Consider the following 22,328-nt stretch of genomic DNA (forward strand, 5'->3'; position numbering starts at 1 on the left):
AACTCAAGTGACCTTTTTAAAGAATATTACTAGTCTTGCTTCCCAATCCTCTTGAAAAATGCTTTCATTTATGTCAAATTCTATAAAAATCCATTTTTCTAATCTTAAAAGAACTAGCAAATTTATTTTTTCTCTCCCTGATATCAACTGGAAGATGACTCCTAGTTTTAACCCAGAGAGCTGTGTCCTAGAGCCATCCTAGGGCCTTAAATTGTGCTCATTGATGGATTCTGAGGAGCCAGGCTCTCTGAAGTACCCTGAGCTAGCTACAGGACCTAGCTGCAAGGTCCTAAAACCCTTCCTACAGGAAGAGAAAGGTAGGAATAAAGTTTATACATTGGGATGAGAGATATAAATTTGAATGTTATTCAACCTCTGTGACTTAGTTTCTTTCTGTCCAGGCACCATGTCCTTCTCATATCTGGGGTATATAGGGCAGAAGGAGAGGGTACAATCAAGAGCAAATAAAAACTAAAAGATCTCTTTCACTAAAAATCACTGTAAGGCTTTGAGGACTCAGGGGCGTAGTCTTATGCAACTTGTGAATGCAGAGAATAAAATATGCAAGGGTGGCAAGTCCTTCTTTTTCTCATTAGGACCAAGAACAGACATAGGGGACCTGAGGAATAAATCATTTTTCTGCATGAACCCCAGGCTAGAGAGAGAATAGTAGGAAAAAGTATATATGAGTTGGCAATCAAATTAAATATTGATAGCATTTAAATGTTTTTATTAAATATAGCTATAGCTACTTACTATTTATCAGGTCCTGTTTTGAAACACTTGGCAAATATCCATTTAACTGTCATAATGACTCTGTGACATTGAAAAAGTAAATATTATCTTTATCTTCACTTCAGGTGGGGATTTTCAGCCATTTCATAATGCCCATAATATTCATTTCATTGTGTATTAGTAGCTACTATAGCACTGGGTCCTACAAGTCGGAACAAAAATGAGGGACAAAGTGAATGCAGTAAGCCATACAACTATGAGACACACATCCAAAGGTATTCCAAGTATATTTGGGGAGAATTTTAAGGAACTAGATTAGCCTATTCATTTATTTTATTGACCCCAGGGATTTACGAAGCCCAGATTTCATCATGTTGCCTGAAAACATGATTAAAAGTAATATCCTCGTATCAACTCCAACAATACTTTCTAGCAAAGGTCACCAAGTCAGATCTCTGCAAGGACCAGGCATAAAACGTAAGTGAATGAATCTACTCAGGTGTAGAAATATGGTGTCTGCTCCATATAAAGGAGGAAACAGCTTATCAGATCTAGTCAATTTGCTCAGACTCTCCATTTTTTCAAGAGAAGCTAGAAATCCATATTTTATGCTAAATCTCCCTATTTTCACATGTTGGCAGCTAATTCAATTTTTGTAACACTATATAGGTTAATGAAGCACATCTGTTAGTCTCTTCTGGATCTTGGGCATCCATTGTACCATATCTGCTCCATGGCCTTTGTGCCATGGCCACATGAGGAATGTCCTTATAAGAAACAGAGAATCCTGTCAAGGACTCCAACTTACGTGCAAGTCATGCTCCTTATGCTGAACTGTAATCAGCCCAGAGACTTCTCTTTTCCTCTCTGGAATTTCTTTCAAAACATTTTGAAAGGACTTCTTTAGAAGTGCCAGCCTTACTTATTCCTGTGGAGTCTGAGAGGAAATAAACAGTACACTGCATAATGTTTCCCAGTCACTCCCTTGAACCAATAATCAAAAAGCAAGGTTTCTCTGAAGCTTCTCTAACTTGTTCAAGTGTATCCAGTGTGCCTGGTTCTTTGTCTTCACCAATTTCTCTTACATTCTTCTTCTGTTTCCCAAACTATCATAAAAGACTCAGAAGAACCTAATTTCATGCAACCTTCTGCTCCATGATGCTCCATTCCTGGAGCTCCAAGGACTGCTCAACCCAGTGGCTCACATCAGTCTTGGCTGTCCTCCATCACAAGGGCTAGAATATGTCTGTCTTGTTCACTGCTACTAAACTAATCTTGGCCAGGTATCTAATATAAATCCCTAGGTAGGTGCCAGTCATCTGAAAAATTACTTTAGAATGACTCAATGTAGGAGTGAACAAATTCATTGACATTGTCATTTTATGTAGCTGACCATACCATCTTTTTTTAAATCTCTCAGATACCTTGACTTCTGGAACACAGCACATATCTCCTTGCTTCTCACAGTGCTGGATCTTCCCTCTCTGGTCTGTTTGCTCTTAGCTATCACTTACGTAACTGTTAGGTAACTGGGGCTCTTCTTTCTATATCCCTGCTGCACCTTCCTGCACAGCTGAAGGACTCCCACAAACTGGACTCAACCCAAAAGCAATGTCAATAGGGTTCAGGGTTCATATAAGCTTGGAAGATGCTAGGCTGACTTAAGTCTCATGTTTCTTTTGAACAGGGCTTCCTAGGGTTTTAGAAAGATAAAGAACATACTAACATGTTCTGAGAATTTCTAACAAAAATTTTAAAAATTACTTAACTCTGAAAACCTCCTTCTTATAAGTATTCTAAAGGTCAAATATTCTGTGGGTCACATCCTGGGAAGCCCATTCTAAAGAAAAATAAGCCAACTAAAATAATCCTAGATTAGGATGTATGTAGGACAGAAGACCAGAAGTAATGAGTGAAGGGCCATACTTCTTGACCTTCGAAGGTCTTTATAACTACTCAGTGGGCAGTCATGATTCCTTCAAGAAATCTCTACCAAGTCACCTGGTTAGTCACTTAGTTCTAGTGAGCAGAGCATCTGACATAATTCATGTCCTTGATGAGTTCTTTTTTGATGCAGCCTGCCTGAGTGTGCCACAAAACCTCAGGGAAAGAGCTCAGTTAGTCTATTCTATATATATATATATATATATATATATATATATATATATATATATATATATATATATGATTGCTTTGATGATGTGTGAGGGAAGAGGTATAGAGGACACACATTGGAAATAAATCTTGTTAGAACACTCAGAACCTGACAGAAAGGTTTGTCAGTCATAGAGGAAAAATGAGATGTGAAGAGTTCCAAGACAATAACCTTTGGAAAAACTAACAATCAATGAGCAGGGAGAGAAAGAAGAGCCAAAAAATATTACAGAGGGGAAGCCAGAGAAGAAAGAAGAAAATCAAGATGCTGCATTATTAATAGTAGTAACATTGGCTAACATTCAGTGAGCTGTTGTAGTTATTCATTGCATTCATTCAGTGAACTTTATATTATTGAATCCTCACAAGAGCCCCAGTGAGCTTGCTGAAGTTAAGAAATTGCCCAAAGTCACCCAGCTAGTAAGTGGTGGTAGAGTTGGAATATGAAACAGTCTACTCCTAGAGCCCATATGTAGAGATGGGGAATTCCCACCCCCACCCCCCCACCCGGCAAGGTGGAGGAAGAACTTTAGAAAAAACAGTTTGGGTAACAGTGCCAAATACCACAAGGACACAAGTGAAACTGGGAAGGATTTTAGATTTGGCAGTTATAAATTTTGGAAAGTGCACATTCCAAAAGAAGAGAGTCACAGAAACAGAAGCCAGATTATTGGTAATGAGATAGTGATTGGATGGAAAGAAGTTAGAAGTAGCTGGATATGTAGCATTTATGTAAGAAATCTGACCTCAAAGGTCAGATTTCTGGAGGTAACTTAGTAAGCCCTTAATCCATTGAGGCCAGTATACTACTCAGAATACAGTAGTTGCTTTAACAACCCCCAAATCTCTGTAGCCTAAAACCAGAGAAGTTTATTTCTTGTTTTCATTAGAGTCCAGTTAGGTTTATGAAGGAGGAGCACTGTTCCAGGTAGTCCTTCAGGAACCTAAGCTCCTAGCATGTGGGTCATCCTTTAAAACCTCAGAATCCTCTACTCAATCTGTGACTCTTAAAACTAGGAAAGAGTTTATAAATGAAAGAGGGGGAAAGGGAGAGATGACTAATGGCTAGGCTTAGAAGTGATGTACAGGGGATCCCTGGGTGGCTCAGCAGTTTAGCGCCTGCCTTTGGCCCAGGGCATGATCCTGGAGACCCAGAATCGAGTCCCGCATCAGGCTCCCTGCATGGAGCCTGCTTCTCCCTCCTCCTGTGTCTCTGTGCCTCTCTCTCTCTCTCTCTCTCTCTCTCTCTCACTCTCTCTATCATGAATAAATAAAATCTTTAAAAAATTTAAAAAGATAAGTGATGTACATACATTTACATTACATGTGTCCAACTATCACATGTTCACATGACCCCACTCTGACCAGAGGACTATCTAGGATATGTGCTATAGGTGTGTCGCCAGGAAGAAAAGCAAGCAGCTTGCCTTTAGCCTCTCTCTCTGAGCTCCTCTGCTACAACTCTGTTCTTCCTCTGCTTACTAGCTACATGGTATAGTGAAGAGATAAGTTGAGATGCTTAGAAACCCTAGTTTCTTTTCTACTTTTCATTTCAAAAATGAACTTGAAGTCCAGTCTTGGTATAGTCTGCCATCCTCTCCTGCCTCATCTCTCCTGACTGGCCCAGAGTTGGCCTCTGCCTGCAGTGCTAGACTTCTACTTCCAAGGAGACTGGTGGCCCTAAGCTGGCCCTGAAATAAGAGAAGTGATGGAGGGATCAAAGCAAATACAGAGGAAAAGAAAATCCCACTCACTGTGCTGACAGTACCAGGGAAGGCTACATTACTTGGTAAATGTGAATGAATAGGGGAGACAGGGAACAGTGGGTCCCCTAGAGAACACTTGCTCCTCCTAAACTTCTAGCTGATTGCAGGGCTTAGGAATATGGGTCCCTTGTTGCCAGATCTTCACATTTTTCAAGAAAAGTCAGAAATCTGGATTTTTATTTGAAAAATCATAATTAAAAAAAATGATCAAACAAAACACCCATGGGCCAAGTTCAACCAACAGGCAAACCATTTTCTGTCTCTAGATTTTGCAATATGACTCCAGGGACTCTAACCTCCTCACCACTATGCCCCATTATGCCACTCATAGAGCAATCAGAAGACCTCTGGCACTCTTGAATAACCAGTATCATAAGGAGGGAGGGAACTGGGGGCAGGGGGAAAATGCATTCTGAAGAAGCACCTCTGATAAACCTGACTTTGAAACAGCCTACCAGATGCTGGTATGCCAATGATGCCCAAAGTGCCAGAAAGAGGATGCACCTTCTAGATGCATGTAGTCTAGAACATTTCTAGGTTAGGCTAGAGATTGGGTATAAAGAAATCTTCCTCAGGGGAACCTCTACCTCACATTACCTCTGGGATCCTGGCATGCTATTGCCAAACTCTGTCCCACATCTGGGGTCCATCATACCCCAATTTATTCTGTGAAGTAATGCCACTCTGAGCCATTATGATCTCACCAAGTACTTAGAGAAGTGGACCCGTATATAAACAAATTTCAGAAAGCCAATAATGATTTATTGCCATGTGATACTGCATCTATGACATCTAGGCTTACAATCTTGACTTTTCTTCCTCCAATTTATTTTTTAAAGATAAAGATTTTATTATTTATTCATAGACATAGAGAGAGAGAGGCAGAGACACAGGCAGAGTGAGAAGCAGGCTCCATGCCAGGAGCCCCACGTGGGATTTGATCCCGGGACTCCAGGATCACGCCCTGGGCCAAAGGCAGGTGCTAAACTGCTGAGCTACCCAGGGATCCCCTCTTCCTCCAATTTAAATCTCAGTTGAAAAGAACCTTCTGATTAGGTCTGAGAAGGGATTCGCCAATGTAGAAAAGGGAAAGGCTAGAAAAAATTCTACTATTGAATTAGAATTAGATGCATTGATTACTATGGGGATTTTTAATATGTATACACAGTTATGGGAATGGTTACAGATGTTATATATGTGTGTATATTAATATATATGTATGTATGTGTATATACATAACTTTGTCTGCTGAAGGGGCCTGAGAACAATGACTGCCCAGTAGAAATGAGCATATTGCTCAAATAAAACTTGGCATCTAAATGTCATTTTTACTAAAAGGAACCAGAGCTCCTCAGTGGAATAGCTGTTTCCATCACTGGATTAGGAATAGCACACACCCACCCACCTTTTTTTTTTGCCAGAAAATACAAAGATACTCAAAAGAATTACTGGAACAAAAGAGTAAGAGCCAGCTTGAAGGGGCCCTCACTGACCAAATCTAGAAAAATTTTAGCATATATAGTGGGCATACCACTGTCTAGCAACTGCAGAGACTCCATGTGGTTCTGTTAATGCCTTGATAGGGAATTTGAGGCCAACATTAAATTTGAAATATTTAAAATATTTAAAATAGATAAGTGCTGAGCTACTTTAGCAGCATAAACAGTTGTATTGTCAGTGAAAGAGCCAGTAGTTAAAAAAAAATCACCTTACAGCCTATCCAAATTCCCATCTGAACATATACCAGCCATGCCTGACAGCTGGGCAGGTATGGTTAATGTATAGAGAGCCATATGCTCTTGAACTTTTTGATTCTACAGAGCAAGATGCTTATAATAAAATATGACCTATCACCAGTCCACAACAGATGCATCCAGAGTCTGTTTTTCAGTGCTCTCTGTCTTTATTCATAAATATGAAAGAACAATGGGTATTTGAGACACTACTCTCCACAGTCTCCTTTTTTGCTTGTTGGGACCAACACTGACCTCAAATGATCTCTCTACTACTGAGACATTCTCTAAGAATAAAGCCTATAACACTGAAGACTGCTGAAAAGCAGGACACTAAAGTGGTGTCTACATGCTACACAATGTTTAAATTGAACTAAAGATTAAGAATTAAAATATGCTTTTGCAATAATGACAAATGCACTGCTGCATCCAACCACATGTACTCTTGTGAGACAAGGCCCATAGGTATGGTCTAACTCAATTTAAATACTAGTTAATGTTAAGTGCTGTGCATGATAAGAAAAGTGATCAGTACCATTCTTTGGTCTTTTATTTCAAAAAGTTTTGTTCATTTAAAAGGAAGGCATGCTTGCCATGACTGAAAAATTCTTGGCTCAAATTGTTGAGACTCCTTCCTGGTTACACTCTGGAAAGTAATTTGGTACATCTTAGTGAACTTTTTTCGGTTTTTTTTTTTTTGTTTTGTTTTCTTCTTTTTCCTTTGAGGATATGTACGGAGCAGTTTTTATTTGGTCTTGTTTTTAATTAGCCAGTGGATAGCCCTTGAGTAGAGGAGTATAGATTGATTACTTATTCCACTTCCTGGACCTAATTTGGAAAACATAATCCCATGTAGTGCTATTAGGAAGTAATATAATGGAGTAAATGTCTCATTTAATAACGCATAATCCTTTTTGAAAGTTGCCTTTTCTCTCCTTGAGTGGGTCCAGTATTTTATGGAACTTATTGTGACTTATAAGAATGGATGGAACTTTGATGCACCATATATGTGACTATGACTGGCAAGGAAATTTGTCTGCCATGTGTTTTTCTTGAAGTTGTTTTCTGACCTCTTTCACTGATAAGGAGAGAAAAATATTGCACCTTCTGAAATAATCCAAATGGATTCAGTTCTTAATTACTTCCCTGTTTAGAAATATGCACAAAATGTGGGATTGCAACCCATTACATAAAATCATAACCATGGAGCCCATATTAACCCAAAGTTAATAAATACAAAGGGAAGAAGAGAAAGCTCATCCTTAAAATAGAATACCAGCCAACGTGTATAGAAGCAATGGTGAAAATAATCACTACTTGACAGTCAAACCATCACAGCAGCACTTGATACCAGCAGGAGTTGTCAATGAATATGAGGTTTGGTGGATGGAGATTTGAGGAAGAGGATAATTTCAGACCATCTTTTCACAAAAGATAGATTAAATACAAAGGGAGAGATAGCAGCTTTACGTGAGGAAAGCTGGCAGACACTAACTTGCCAGGTGATCATGATCAACATCTTAGTGGGACCAGTAAACATTGTGTGGCCATTGACATGATGCACTGAGAAGAGTCCAGCATCATTTCTGTGCTATCTCTGCCTAGAATATATGGCTCACATCTGGTGAGGAGGAAACATAAGACCAACTCTGGCTGGTGGCCATGCTATAGACCACTGTATTTTTTTAAGTTTTGTAAAGACATGAGGACAGGAAAAGACTGTTCCAGACTGAAGGAAGTTGATATGACATGATCACTAAATATAACACATGTTCCTAGGTTGGATGCTGAGCCAGAAAGGAAAATAAGACATTTGGTGGACAGTTGTTAAAATTTAAAATTTGGTGGATAGTTGTTAAAATTTGAATGGTTTATAGATGGGAGGGTAATGTACCAGTATTGATTTCCTGATTTTCAGAGGTCTGCACAGTGGCAATGTAAGGGAATATATAGTATTGTTTGGGAGAAGTATATCCCACAATATTAGTGGTAAGGGGAAATCTGGGTTTAAGGGATGAGGAAGTTCTTTGTTGTGTGCTTGCAATTTTTGGTAGATTTAAAACTATTAAAAACAAAACAAAAGGCTGGAAGAAAATAAAGCAAAATGGTAAGAGCAGCTGCCCTCTGAATACCAAGATTATGCCTGGTTTTTAAAATGTTTTGTTAAATTTTGCTATATTTTCCAGGTATTCTATAATAAACATGCATTTTTTTCGTTGATGAGGCATCATAATAGAGTACATAAAGTATACTCACTTGATTTCTTACTTGTGTATACATACTGGGTGAGACAGAACATTTCCAGCATGATGGAAGTTTCCTCTAGGTGGCTTCCCTGTTTATAGACCATCACCAGAAGTTTCCGTTATTCTAACTTCTGATATTTTACCAGCTCTTAAATTTCATATAAATAGAACCACAAAATTACATTCTCTTTTGTGTCTTGCATCTTTTGCTCAATATACCTGTGACCATCATTCATGTTATATCTACCAATAGTTTACTTCTTTTAAATGCTAGGAAGTATTCCATTATTTGAATAGATCGCAATTTATTCCCTTTCTTCTTGGTGAGAGTTGTTTTTCCAGTTTGGAGCTATTGTAATAAAACTTCTATGAACTCTTTTGAACATTTCATTTTGTGGAACCATGCACTTAGGAGAGGAATTGCTTAGATGTGGTATAGACCAGTGGTCAGCAAACTTTTTCTGTAAATAACCAGATAGTATTTTAGGACTTGCAAGCCATACATTCTATCTTAACTAGTCAACTCTGCCACAGACAATACCCATTTTCCAAGCCTTTTTAGATACTTGTAAGTTGCCTCTGGATACGCTCTGGATGCTGCTCTGGTATCTGCATTTGTTGCAGTTATTTTTGATCATGAAGCACAAGCATGAGGACAAAGGCAACATACTAAGGATGACAGGGCAAAATATAAAAATAAAATTAGTCTCTGATGGCATTTTTGAGCAGCTAAACCAAAGCCAGAAACTACCTACTTCAAAAATAATTTATATGTGATAAAAATAAAACCCTATTAAGATTCTGTGAGTTTAATTTTTTACTGGTAACTTAATGCATTGCTAATAGATATTTTATTTATTTTTATTTTTTTTTAAATAATAAATTTCTTTTTTATTGGTGTTCAACTTGCCAACATACAGAATAACACCCAGTGCTCATCCCATCAAGTGCTCCCCTCAGAGCCTGTCACCCATTCATCCCCACCCCCCACCCTCCTCCCCTTCCACCACCCCTAGTTCGTTTCCCAGAGTTAGGAGTGTTTATATTCTGTCTCCCTTTCTGATATTTCCTACCCATTTCTTCTCCCTTCCCTTCTATTCCCTTTCACTATTATTTATATTCCCCAAATGAACGAGAACATATAATGTTTGTCCTTCTCCGATTGACTTATTTCCCACAGAATAATACCCTCCAGTTCCATCCACATCAAAGCAAATGGTGGGTATTTGTCATTTCTAATAGCTGAGTAATATTCCATTGGATACATAAACCACATCTTCTTTATCCATTCATCTTTCGATGGACACAGAGCCTCCTTCCACAGTTTGGCTATTGTCGACATTGCTGCTATAAACATCGGTGTGCAGGTGTCCCATCGTTTCACTGCATCTGTATCTTTGGGGTAAATCCCCAACAGTGCAATTGCTGGGTCGTAGGGCAGGTCTATTTTTAACTCTGAGGAACCTCCACACAGTTTTCCAGAGTGGCTGCACCAGTTCACATTCCCACCAACAGTGTAAGAGGGTTCCCTTTTCTCCGCATCCTCTCCAACATTTGTGGTTTCCTGCCTTGTTAGTTTGCCCCATTCTCACTGGTGTGAGGTGGTATCTCATTGTGGTTTTGATTTGTATTTCCCTGATGGCAAGTGATGCGGAGCATTTTCTCATGTGCGTGTTGGTCATGTGTATGTCTTCCTCTGTGAGATTTCTGTTCATGTCCTTGCCCATTTCATGATTGGATTGTTTGTTTCTTTGGTGTTGAGTTTAATAAGTTCTTTATAGATCTTGGAAACTAGCCCTTTATCTGATACGTCATTTGCAAATATCTTCTCCCATTCTGTAGGTTGTCTTTTAGTTTTGTTTTAAGAGTCTTGAAGCTTAAAATTTTTTTTTTCATTTAATGGATAGAGATTAAGAACCTAACTTAGCTAAGAAAAAATTTTCAGTTTTAATTAATAAAAGGACTAAATAAAATGCTTATTTATGTCCTCTCTTTATTCTCAAAAGATCTAAAATCAGCCAAGATTATACTACACAGTAAGTTTAATTAGAAACCACAAGAAAGACACTGGCCAAAACTCAAAATTCATAATAAATCTCATTACAGCTTAAAACAGATTTCACTATGCATTATCTATAAACTCAAGTTTTGCTAAATTAAATACAGGCTATCATACTTTATTAAACTTAAAAGGATAAAATTTCCTTTCAGTTCTTCATAAAAACCAGCTGTCATTCAGAAGAGTCTGAGCATTTTTTTATCTGACTTTCTTTTCTTAATTTGCATTTAAAATAGTTTCTATCATATTTTATAATATACAGTATCTGTTCTCCCTTAGCCTCACTACTGCTGGTTTTTTTTTATAATAATCTCTCTAAATTATTCTATCTTTACATTCATCTTGTCCTTCTTAAATGAATTCTTCCCCCACACTCCCTCCTTCATCTTCACATCCATCTAGCTATTCTTTCCAGTTGCTTTCTAATTCTTTCTTTCTTTCCATAATGGCATACCTAAGATTTGTTTATTCCCACCAACTGTTATAAATCTCAACCCAGTACTTACTTCTCTGTTGTTATTACACTGTTTTCTCTTATATTCTTGAGGGCTTCCATTTCTCCCTAAGATTCTTTTCATTATAAGGATATCAAGAGGATAGTATGTGAAAAAACATGGGGGAAAAATTCAAAACAACTTACCTTTGTAACACCAAGCATTGCTAAAGACGTTTGAGGAGTTCCAGGTGATACAAAAGCAAGAGGAGAATAGTCAGAGACATTGACTGATGGTTTCCAAAGAGTTTCAGTCTTATCTTCACTTGCAAAATTGTTCTCAGCAAATAAAGGTCTATCTTCTAGGCTCACAATGCCACATTTTGCCCTCTTAGCTCGCAGAAAAGCAGCCATTAGCTCTCTTAAGTTTGGTTTTGGGACAGCCTTGGTACCAAAACTTAAGTCTCCATCTGATGAAGGCCACGAATCATCAGTATCTGGTTTACTGGAAAGACTTTTAACCTTATCAACTGCAAGTATATTTGCTCCTTTTCCTACTAAAAATTCCACCATTTGCTCTTTGTTTTCATTTACAGCAACTAAAAGTGGTGTCAGGTCATCCTTGTTTTTTGCCTCTATATCTGCATTCTGTAAAAGCAGCTTCTCTGCTATTGATACATTGTCACCAAAGGCTGCATAATGGAGAGCGGTGTTACCCTTGTTGTCCTTAAGATTTGGATCAGCACCGTGTTCCAGCAGAATAGTTGCACATGCCTCTTCTTGGCATTGTACAGCCTTCATTAGAGCTGTCCTACTTTCATCATCACGGAGGTTGAGCTGGCATTTCCTCTCTACCAGGATAGTCACCACATCTACATGGCCATTGGCACAGGCCAAGTGGAGAGCAGTCCTGTTCATCTTGTCTCTATCATTCAAGTCATTTATCCCCAGCAACAGAATCCGCTGCACTTTCGCTGCGTTGCCCCCACTGGCAGCTTTGTGGATCTTTCTGAGATCTCCGACTAGGATGTGGTACCCGGGGCCCGGGTTGGCGAGTTTGGTACCATTCAGGCGCCGCGAGCCGGCCCTCCGCGGGCTGATGTTGAAGCCCAAGGGCAGCTCGCCCCTCTTACCCCTGAAGCTAAACATTTTCTTCATCGCAAAGCTTTCAGGCTTCACAGACACAGGTTTTAGCCGCCTCTACAGCTCAACACTTAGCGCTAGAAATAAGGCAAGCCGGCCTCGCGGCAACGTCCCAACAACTGAGCTCAAGGATTTAGAATCTTCCTACACAGAACAAATGTCACTAATAGATATTTTAATTCAGCTTCAGTTATTCAACAAACTAACACAGATTTGATGAATACTTGGATACACTATGATTCTGTTCTGCTTTTGTTTCGCTGAGTATTAAAAGGAGTTCACAACATGATTCCCACTTAAACTAGTATCTTTCAAAGTAGAGAAATATATCGGTATTAAAAAATGAACACATGATACATAACCATCCCATTTCAAATAAATGATATGATAGTGACCAATTGATATTTCTAAATATAATTATTTTCTCTATTCTTTGTGGGAAAATAAATATTTCTTGCCTGGATATTGAAAAGGAGAAGACTGCTTCAGTCTAAAGATTGAGGTTGATGCCATTCACAAGTGAAAGGCAGCTACTCTCGTGGAGAGATTTAAGAGCTCCTAAAGGCCTGTGTAAGCAAAGTTAAATTACTTAGTCACATTTCTTCATGTTTTAAAAAGCCCACTGCTAAAACACTTCTTTGGAATTAGGGAATTATCCTGGAGTGGTCCTGGTTAAAGTAAATATCTTAGCCAGAAGGTGTAATATTAATAATCATCATTGTAGTTTATGTGCCATAGTGCTACCTGAAAGCAAGCTTCTGAAGGATTGAGGTGACAAAAAGGTAGAATTTGAGGGAGATTTGCAAAGAGAGGTTTAGAAGGAATTTTGAAAGGTTTAGGACATTCCCTGGGAAGCCAAGTATACTTGTCTACTCGGGCTGCCATAACAAAATACCACAGATTGGGTGGTTTAAATGACAGAAACTTATTTGCTCACAGTTGTGGAGAGTGGAAATCCATGATCAAGATACTGGCAAATTCACTTTCTGGTGAACTCTTCCTGGCTTGTAGATGGCCACTTTGTCACTATGTCCTCACATAGTCTTTCCTTGGTGCCTGTGCAATGGGACAGATGGAGAGCAGGCTCTCTGGTGTCTCTCTTACAAGGGCACTAATCCTCTTGGATCAGGGCCCCCCTTTAATGACCTCATTTAGCCTTAATTACTTCCTTAGAGGCCCTATCAACAAAATCAGCCACATGGGTATTAGGGCTTCAATATATGAATATTGGGGGGAAGGACACATTCATTCCATGACACCAGGAAACAGAATGAGGTGCTAAATGTTGAAGGGAAGGAGCAAGAGAAAAATCATACAGAAGCCATGTGACATGAAGACATGGTCACTGGCTTGGAGCCCAGTGTTCTGGTCAAAGCCTTACCACCAACTTGTTGTGTCTTGGGCTGTGTGGTTCAACTGCTTTGCGTATCTTCAGTTAAAATGAAAAAAGCAAGTGGGAGATCTCTACAGTCAAACATATAGTGAGGTAGATGTGGAAAGAGGCAGTATGGCTCTTAGATCAGGGAAACAGATCCCTGGTACTGGCCCCATGCATCAGGACTCAGGGTCCTGGAATGCCTTCCTTCAAGGAAGCCCCCCCCCAACCCGCCCTAAGCCTGGCACTTGTTGGGACTAGCCATGCCATCTGTACTTGGTGTGCCAACCCCAGATATGGCCATTTTCTTTTCTGGGAGCACTTTCCAGCTCTCCTCCTCACATGTAGGGTAGACTAGAAGCCCTATGGAGCTCTGGAATTCATACTCAGGAGTCAGCCTGGGGCCTCATAGAGGTACAAAGTCACAGGAAGCAGCTTGAAGAGCAGGTTACTACCACTGCCTGCCACAGTGATTCTTTTACAGGATCACATGAGATTGGGCCACCAAAATAGTACTGAGACACTAAATTTGGGCTGACTCTCACTTATATAGGACACAGGACAAAGAATCTTAACATCCACTGATTGGAAGATAAACAAGTACCCCCATTATTTTAAGTCTTCATCAGTAAATCTCTAATTCCCATGGGTCCATGAATTTTGTAATACAATTTCTAATTGAACTGCTTATATAGACAGGCAACCTACAAAAAAATTTTCCCAAGGCCCATGTACCCTGGGGGTAGCTCTAGAAAGAGGCATACCTATGTTAGTTACAATTTGTCTGACACTATATCTGGTTAAGAAATTAGAGGAATCAAAGTAGATAAGAATTAATGGAAGTTTTCCAAAAGGGGAAATCCTGGCAGCTAGAAGATTACTCAATCTTTGGGAAAAGGAAAAGCAATTCAGAACCTTTATGAGCCTTTGTTTCTTTTAAATAACACTAAGGACAATAAATGAAATTGAATCTCATGACTTAAAATTACTGAATGCTGAGTTCTTCAGCGTTAATCACATGTCAGATGTCTGGGTACTTATTCATTGCTCTATAAAGAGCCCCCTAGTCCTAATCTTTTTTTCCCTCCTAGTCCTAATCTTGAGAGTTAAACTGTAGAGCAGTCTCTCCTCTTATAAGACAGATGCAATTGAAAAAGCAGCTAGGCAGTTCTTAGTGGGTCATTTCTAGGACTTCATTGGACTGGTACATCAGTGTTTTTGGTGCCCTTGTGGCCTTTGGACACAAGGCCAGTTATCAGTTGATTACCTTTCAGCTCCAATCTACCCTTTGTTACCTGTTCTGCCATATTGGAGAGAGACCATTTAAGCATTTCTCCTTTGCAGCAAGCATGATGTTAAGTTTTGTCAGTAAAGTTCTGTAGAGGGACATTGCAGGAGGGAAGGGGCTTCTCTTCCTGGTGCCAGTGTGTTCACCTCATTAGACAATTGCATGTGCATGGTTTTTCCTGCTGTGCCCAGTGGGCCAGCAACATGTGCCATCTGCTAGTGAAACTCTCCCCCTACCACCTATCTCAGAAAGCTGTGCAGCAGAATGCCTCTGGTGGGGGTCCTTTCTATTACAGGCTACCCCCAGCTCACTCTCCTTTGGACCTCTAGAGTTCACTTTCCAAAAATGTTAGCAAATCCTCATTTTCTAATGCTAAACTTACAGCACTCATTGTGTGAACATTTTCGGTCTGCAGAAATTCTGCAAATGGTTTAAAAAGGGAAAAATAGAAATGAGCTTTAGGGAACACTTACATTTCTCAACATATTTGCACCATTTTTATTCCCCAGAGGAAGAAAGACTAAGAGAAATGAAGGCAGGGTGGCACATGCTGCAGAGGTAGAGCTTGGCAAATTGATTATTAATCTGGCTCTTAGGATACCTGAAGATTCTGGCACCTACCTAGATGCCAAGATCAGTTAGGAACACTTTTTATGAATCAGGCACTGTTCTAAAGATTACTAGAACAATCATTTAATTCTCACCACCACCATATGAGGACAGTCTCCAACTATTAGCCTTGTTCTAAATGAGGTTGAATAACTCGGTTGAGGTCTACAAATGGCAGAGCTTGGATTTCAACCAGGATATTCTGGCTGTAGAAAATATACTCTTAACCAACTGTGCTAAAGTAACGAACTTGGTGGTTAAGCTTAGAGTGTCCCTTTGGAGGGAATTCCTCAAGACAGCCCTTAAAAACAAAACAAAACAAAGCAAAACAAACCCCATAGTAGCTTAACTATTGTTTTTCATTACACTACAACCCATAACTTATTGAACCCAAATATCCACTTCCTTCACTTGGCATCCAAACACTAAAATGTTAGAGATATCACAAAACCAGACGTCATACAGAATTTAAACTCATGATCATCAATCTCAAAGGGACACCGAACCCTCCCCCTCTACTGTTTTCCTCATCATAAGCTCACGTTCTCATATTCTGAGGCATTTCAACTTTCTCTTCATCCCTCAAACTTCTCCCACCATCTTCTCAACAGCCGTCTTCCCCCCTACCTTGCCTCATTTTTAACTGAAAAGTAGAAGTCATCAGATAAGAAACTTATCTTCCCACAGTGGAATCCAAAGGCCTTCCTGCATTTGCAAACGCGTTTTTTTCCTATCACAATGGGAGAAAGGCCTTCCTTCTAACAATGGTGGGTTCTTCCACCATACTCAGGTCATATCCACTCTCTGCTGTGTCAGGAGTTCACTCTTTCAATCTTCCCTCTTTTTTCTGTATTCCTGTAGTAATGTTCTCTCTCTGCTTGATTGATACCATCAGTATTGAATATGCTGTAGTATCTCACATCTTAACAAAGAGATTCTATTTTGACCCTATAGTCCATTCCATTGCTCTGTTCTCATCCACAGCAAACCTTCTGGAAAAGGCTATATTCACTTCGTCACTTGACATGCTCACCCAGTCCAGTTTTCTTTTGTCCTACAATCTCTAAATGAAACTGAACTAGTCAAGTCCCCAGTAAATTCCACATTTTTCAAATCCAGTGGCTTATTTGCAGAAACTTATTCATTTAACTTGGTGACCTTTGTCATTGGCTACTTTTTCAAATCCTTTTCCTATCTTAGTTTCCCTGATAGTATATTTTCTTGGTTTTCATATCAGCCAGACTGGCTACATAGACCATGGATTGGGAAACATTTTCTAGATTCCAAATAGTAATATTTTAGGCTTTGCAGTCCACACAGGACTCTGTTCCATGTTCTTTTCTGTATCTTTAGGTTTTTTTTAAATAGCACTTTAAAAAATATAAAAAATCATTCTTAGTTCATGGGCAACATAAAAAACAGACTACAGACCAGATTTGGCCTATGAGTTATAGTTTACCAATCCCTGGCTTAAACAACAAGCATTTAATTCTTGCTTATGTTTTACCTTAATCATGGGTCAGGTGAGGGTTCTGCTCATTTTAGTGACTCTGGATTCAGGCTTATTGAATAGCCACCATCTCAAACATGATAGTCACTATGCCAGAAGGGGTGAAATGAGGGTTCTGGAATGTTCCATATCAGCAGTGCTGATTCATAACTCATTGGCTGGAAGTAGTCACATGGCCCACCCAACCATAAGAAGGCTCTGAAATTCAGCCCTGATGGTGAACATCACTAATCAGAGTCACATTTTTGGAAGGCAGTTCTCCATAGGTCTCTCCTATTTCTGCATGCCTTACAAGCAGAGCACTGACAGCTTTTGTTCTAGACCACCTTTGCAAAGATGTCTTTACAGCAAAAAGCCATGAAAGATAGAAGCTATGCCTCATTCTGGAGCATAGTTTGTTTACTGTTCAATATAATAATGTGTTTCCAAGACAACAGATGGGCTAGTTTACTTGGAACCCATTAAAAATATTCCCTAAGCTCTGATCTGAGTTCCTCACCTATGATACAAGCCCATTGTGTGTGCAACAACTATATATAACCCCCATTGGATTTGGGGGCAGAAGGGACCGAGTGAACATGAAGTTTCCCATGAAACCATAGCAGGCTAAGTCAGAAAACAAAGAAGGTCCTCATCCTCATGGGCCTTATATAAGAGTGGGGCCAATTTCATTCTTGGCACTTTATCATAAAGGTCTTTCTTAAACTTCCCTATAAGTTATTCTCTACCACATTATCCCAATTCCTTCTTAGATGTTATAAAAATTTGAAACATAAATTGTCTTAATTGTCCATTTCCCTTCTCTTGAATGTAAGCTTCCTAAAAGTTGACATCACCATCTTCAGTGCCAAGAACAGTGGTCTGGCACAATGGCTACATTGAAGGAAGAGAGGATGGAAGAGAGAAAGAAAATTAATGTGGGTGTCCCCAATCTACAACAGGTCTGAGTACTTCTCTCAAACTCCAGAATCAAAATGTATTCAGAGGGGTTGGCCAAAGGGACAGCAAAGCCTAGCCTTCAGGAAAGGTTAGTCAATGAGAGTTAATCCAGATGTAGAGATCTTTTTCCATCAGAACAAGAACACTTGCATGCTGAACTGTATCCCTGAATAGAGCTAAGTTTCTCCCTTGAATGGACAGGTATGGATATAGATCTTGGCTGGTCCTTTGCTGGAGCCCTTTCAGCCTGCATGGCAAAGCCAATCCTGACAATACAAGGAAAAGGCCCGGGTATCAGCTTTGACAGGTTAGGGAGGATGGAGGCAGGCAGTTTGTCTTTAATTTGCCTCTCTCTCTTAGCATGGCTTTTGTAAGGTTCCCTCAGTCTGTACTTTCTGTGGATTTTATTTCCAATCTAGTGACTCTTGACAATTTTTAGGTGAAAAGTCACACATCTACCTCTCCTTGCCCTGCCACATTTGGAGGGGAGACAAAAAGGGCCATTCTTGTAAAAATATGTGGTTTTGTTCTAATTATTATTGTCTCTTTCCAAAATTCAGTTTCTCCTGTTTATTTTTGTTCTCTTCTGCTCTCTTGGTGTTCTCATCCTTTTCTCCTTTTGTTTTTCACATTGCCAGCTTTCTTTGTGATTTCACCTGAAATAGCATTACCCTGACTGTTGACATTTTCAATATCTCTTTTCTTACTTGAATTTTAGGTCTTGCAAACTGGATTGGGGAGAATGACAACAATTTTTACTTATTTACTTCAAATTGCAGCAATAGTTCAAAAGGTCTTGAATTTCTAGAGCAAGGTGATGTATTGTTTTATTAATTCAACCACTTAATACAGACAGAAGAATTTGTTGGCTTTTGAATCAATGTGGCAAATGGAAGACTCAATTTCTTTTCTTGAAATGAACTAATTAGGCAAATGTTTACTTCAGTAATGAAGGGCAAATGTGAGCTATGCACTTCTGGTGCCTTGGAATTAATTTCCGTATTAGTTAAAACAGTGATTCTCAAAAAGGTATTCCTACAGAGTAGTTTCCCAATGAAATGGGCTAATGTATTCTAGTGCTCAACTTTTAACAGTAGTATTTTCCCATAAAAATATGTGGGGGGAAAGTAGATGAACTGTTTTCTTAATTTTAATATTTTTCTCCCATAAATAGTGTTCATGCATGTGGAAGCTGTCACTGCTTATCTGTTAACAAAAGTCAGTAGATGTGACCACATTTAATGCATTAATAGTAGACAGATATTTACAGAAAATTCTGTTATCCTGCTAAATCTTTTGCATTCTTTTTCCAAATACATCATTTCACACGTCTGAAATGGTTCCTGGCTTCACAAGGAAATAAATTCAATATTTGTGGATCTCTAAAATAAATTCTTTGATTTCTGGTTGTTTTACTATCTAAACAAAATTATCACTTTCTATTCCAGACTATGACACAGATCAGTTCTCCTCATAATAGCAAAATTATGAAGTGTTTATTATTCAGTCTTAGAGAAACCCTCATACTGCTACTTCTACATTCTCCAAAATTCATTAGCTAACCTGGTTAGCCCAATGGGGACTCCTAAATCAATGCTAAACAAGGCCAAATTCTAATACAAGATTGTACCTTCCACTATCTCTTGGACTTTCTCATTTGTTTTTTCCACTTAAAACTGCAGAGTCAGAATGTTTCTTTCTGTATATGTTGATTTGAAAAAATGATTGTTCTAGGAAAACCTGGCTGAGTTAATGGCAATGAACATCTATCTACTAGGGTTCTTTCTTTGTGCTGAGTATGGATGGATTTCCATATTAATCATTATTACCAGTTTCTCTCTCTCTCTCTCCTTCTCTCTCTCCTTCTGTACGTATGTGTGCCTGTGTGTGGGTGTGAGTGTATTGATTGAATGACCTATCATTCAACCTCAGGTCAACAAAGTGATTTAAATTACTATTTCTGTGGACCCATTTAAGATGAAAACATATAAATCAAGTGCTGTGAAATAATAAAAGAAACATCATTCATCACACTGTTAGTGTGCAGTAATGAGGCAGGATGCTGAGTTTGGGTTAAGAGGAAAAGAGCTGTCTTATAGCATATGCGACATATGGAAGCTGTGTGCTCAAGTGTTTGTGATATAGATCATCTTGCAGGAGACTTCATGCCTCCACTGAGAGCAAACACTTGATATTTATGACCCATCTGTCAACTCAGAGTTTACTTTGGTTTTTATGTTCCCAGTTCTCCCAATCTTGGTGGCCGTGAGAAAGTGAAGCATAATTGGTTTCCATGGAGATATTATCACTTTTTGCATGTTATAGTGCAGCTGAACCCTTTAAACCCTTGTTTTCATGTTTAAATGCATCAGTAAATTGTTTAGATTACCTTTTCCCAAATGGACTTCATGTCCAGATCGTTGTTACTTTTCCCAAAGATTTAGTTGCTTGTAATATTATAAGAGGAAAGGAGCTAACTTGCTTGTATTGAAATAGATAACCAAGACAAGATAGCCAAGAACTACATGAAAAATAAGTACCAGTAAATGTACTGACCAAGTGCCAACTACTCTTACTTATCCAACTAAAATTGTATACCACATAACAATTGAGAGATGAAAATTTCATTAGGTTTTCTGGTTATTTTCTACAGTTATGTTTGTCACTAAATAACTGCCACTTTTTTGCCACGTAACAAGACAGTTGTGATAGGGAATGTGAAAATAAAGTGGGTTTCATACAGTGTCTATACCAGGAGTTCTGAAAAATAAAGGGTAAATCTTAACCTCAAAAGTGGTGCTTAGGTTAAGAGAAGTGTGTCCTCTGTGTTCTCTGAGGCAGTCCCCAGATGCTTCTATTCCTCTGCTTACTACATTAACCTTGACATTTTTTATTATGGCCCATGGATCCTCCTCCTGTATTATTTGAGTGATTTATCCCACAATCATGGGTTCTGTGGATCATAGGTAGTTTTGTGGTTTTTCCCCCAAACATCCTGGCAGAGCTATACATTCACATTCCTAACTGGCCCAATGGCCTTCCAGAGGCCACTTTAGGCACTTCAAATGCAATATGACCAAATCTAAACTCTACCTTCCTCCTTCCTAAATCAGCTTGCCTTCTCTTATCCTTTGCCTCTGGGAATGGCTCCACCAAACTCCCAGTGTCCAAACCAGCCTTCTTCCTTGCATTCTACTCCATTGCTTTAGCCAAGGCCCTTGTCACCTCTTACTTGATCTACTGCAATGGCATCCTTACTAATTCCCTGTCTCTAATCTTACACCACACTAATCAATTCCTCAAAATCTCTCTCTAGTATGCATATTGCTATAAGCTTTTACCTTGATAAAAATTCTTCAAGATCTTACCATCAACTTGGACAAAAATCCAACTCTATTTACAGTCCACCAAATTCTGCATAAATTTAAACCTTAGTTCTCAAATCAGCACCATCTTCTTAATTGTACTGCTTTTAAAATGTTAGTGTTTTCACATTTTATTAAAAAAACACATACATACAGTTTTAAGAATCAAGTAGTACAGAAGGTCTATAATTAAAAGCAAATGTTCTTTCCCTGATCCTGTCCTCCCCTGGTCCAGATCCCCAGGGCAAGCACTTTTCAGCACTAGTTTCTAATTCTTCTGGTGTTCACCTGTGTATATTTAGAAAATATACTTTCACTATCATTTTTTTGCTTAGCAACTTTAGGGATCCCGCTACCTGCATTCCCCACCTCCTCCTAATACAGTTACATCACCTATGTGTACCTCTACCTTTTTTAACTTCAAGTAATTAAACTATTTCTTATTGAATCAATTCTAGATATTTCCTTTCCACCCTTCAGACTATAAGGATAATAGTCTTCCTACCCTTTCCTTCTCTTCTCTCCATTTCTCTCGCCTTCCCAAATTTTGTCAAATGTGCTTTTACTTTTACAATTTGTATATGCTATTCTGTAATAAGAACTGTTTTGTTCCTTTCCTGTAGGAAGATTTTTCAAGTTTTAAATATCAATGACATATTTACATTATCATGCCCATGTGAATATTCACTGCAGGGCTGTGTTATGACGCAGCTTTTATTTTCCAAAATACTAATTGCCTTGCTAGCATTTCCTCCCTTTATCACATTCTTAAGTTCATCCAGCATCTCAACAGTACTGTGTGGTCTATGGATTTTCTTTTTCTCCAGATCTCCCTTCTGGGTTGTCCCATTTTCCTGCTGCAGTCTGGACTGCTTTTCTCTAGGCCTGCTGCATTCTGTCACTCTGGAACCTTTATTGTTCAACTTAGTAGGAGCCATTGTTTTCTGGATCCCTTCCTTTGTTTACTATCTCA

At 38.9% G+C, this 22,328-nt stretch overlaps 2 protein-coding genes across 7 annotated transcripts in view; both read right to left on the reverse strand.

The window, feature by feature from the left end:
- LOC140615726 (ankyrin repeat domain-containing protein 26-like) overlaps positions 1-12,427 on the reverse strand; it is a 94,746-nt gene extending 82,319 nt beyond the window's left edge. For 5 of the 6 annotated variants that reach the window (XR_012016206.1, XR_012016202.1, XR_012016205.1 and 2 more), the window contains exon 1: positions 11,334-12,427. Coding sequence is in view for 1 of the 6 variants with exons in the window: in XM_072795554.1 (XP_072651655.1) it covers positions 10,496-10,510; positions 11,334-12,284 (966 nt within the window). In the remaining 5 variants the exon portion in view is untranslated. Of the gene's footprint in view, positions 1-9,638; positions 10,511-11,333 lie in introns of those variants that run through there. The other variant, XM_072795554.1, reaches the window with a different exon arrangement.
- B3GLCT (beta 3-glucosyltransferase) overlaps positions 1-22,328 on the reverse strand; it is a 236,501-nt gene that overhangs the window by 64,306 nt on the left and 149,867 nt on the right. The window lies entirely within an intron of this gene.

This window comes from Canis lupus, chromosome 24 (assembly GCF_048164855.1).
Source record: "Canis lupus baileyi chromosome 24, mCanLup2.hap1, whole genome shotgun sequence".
Taxonomy (NCBI): domain Eukaryota; kingdom Metazoa; phylum Chordata; class Mammalia; order Carnivora; family Canidae; genus Canis; species Canis lupus.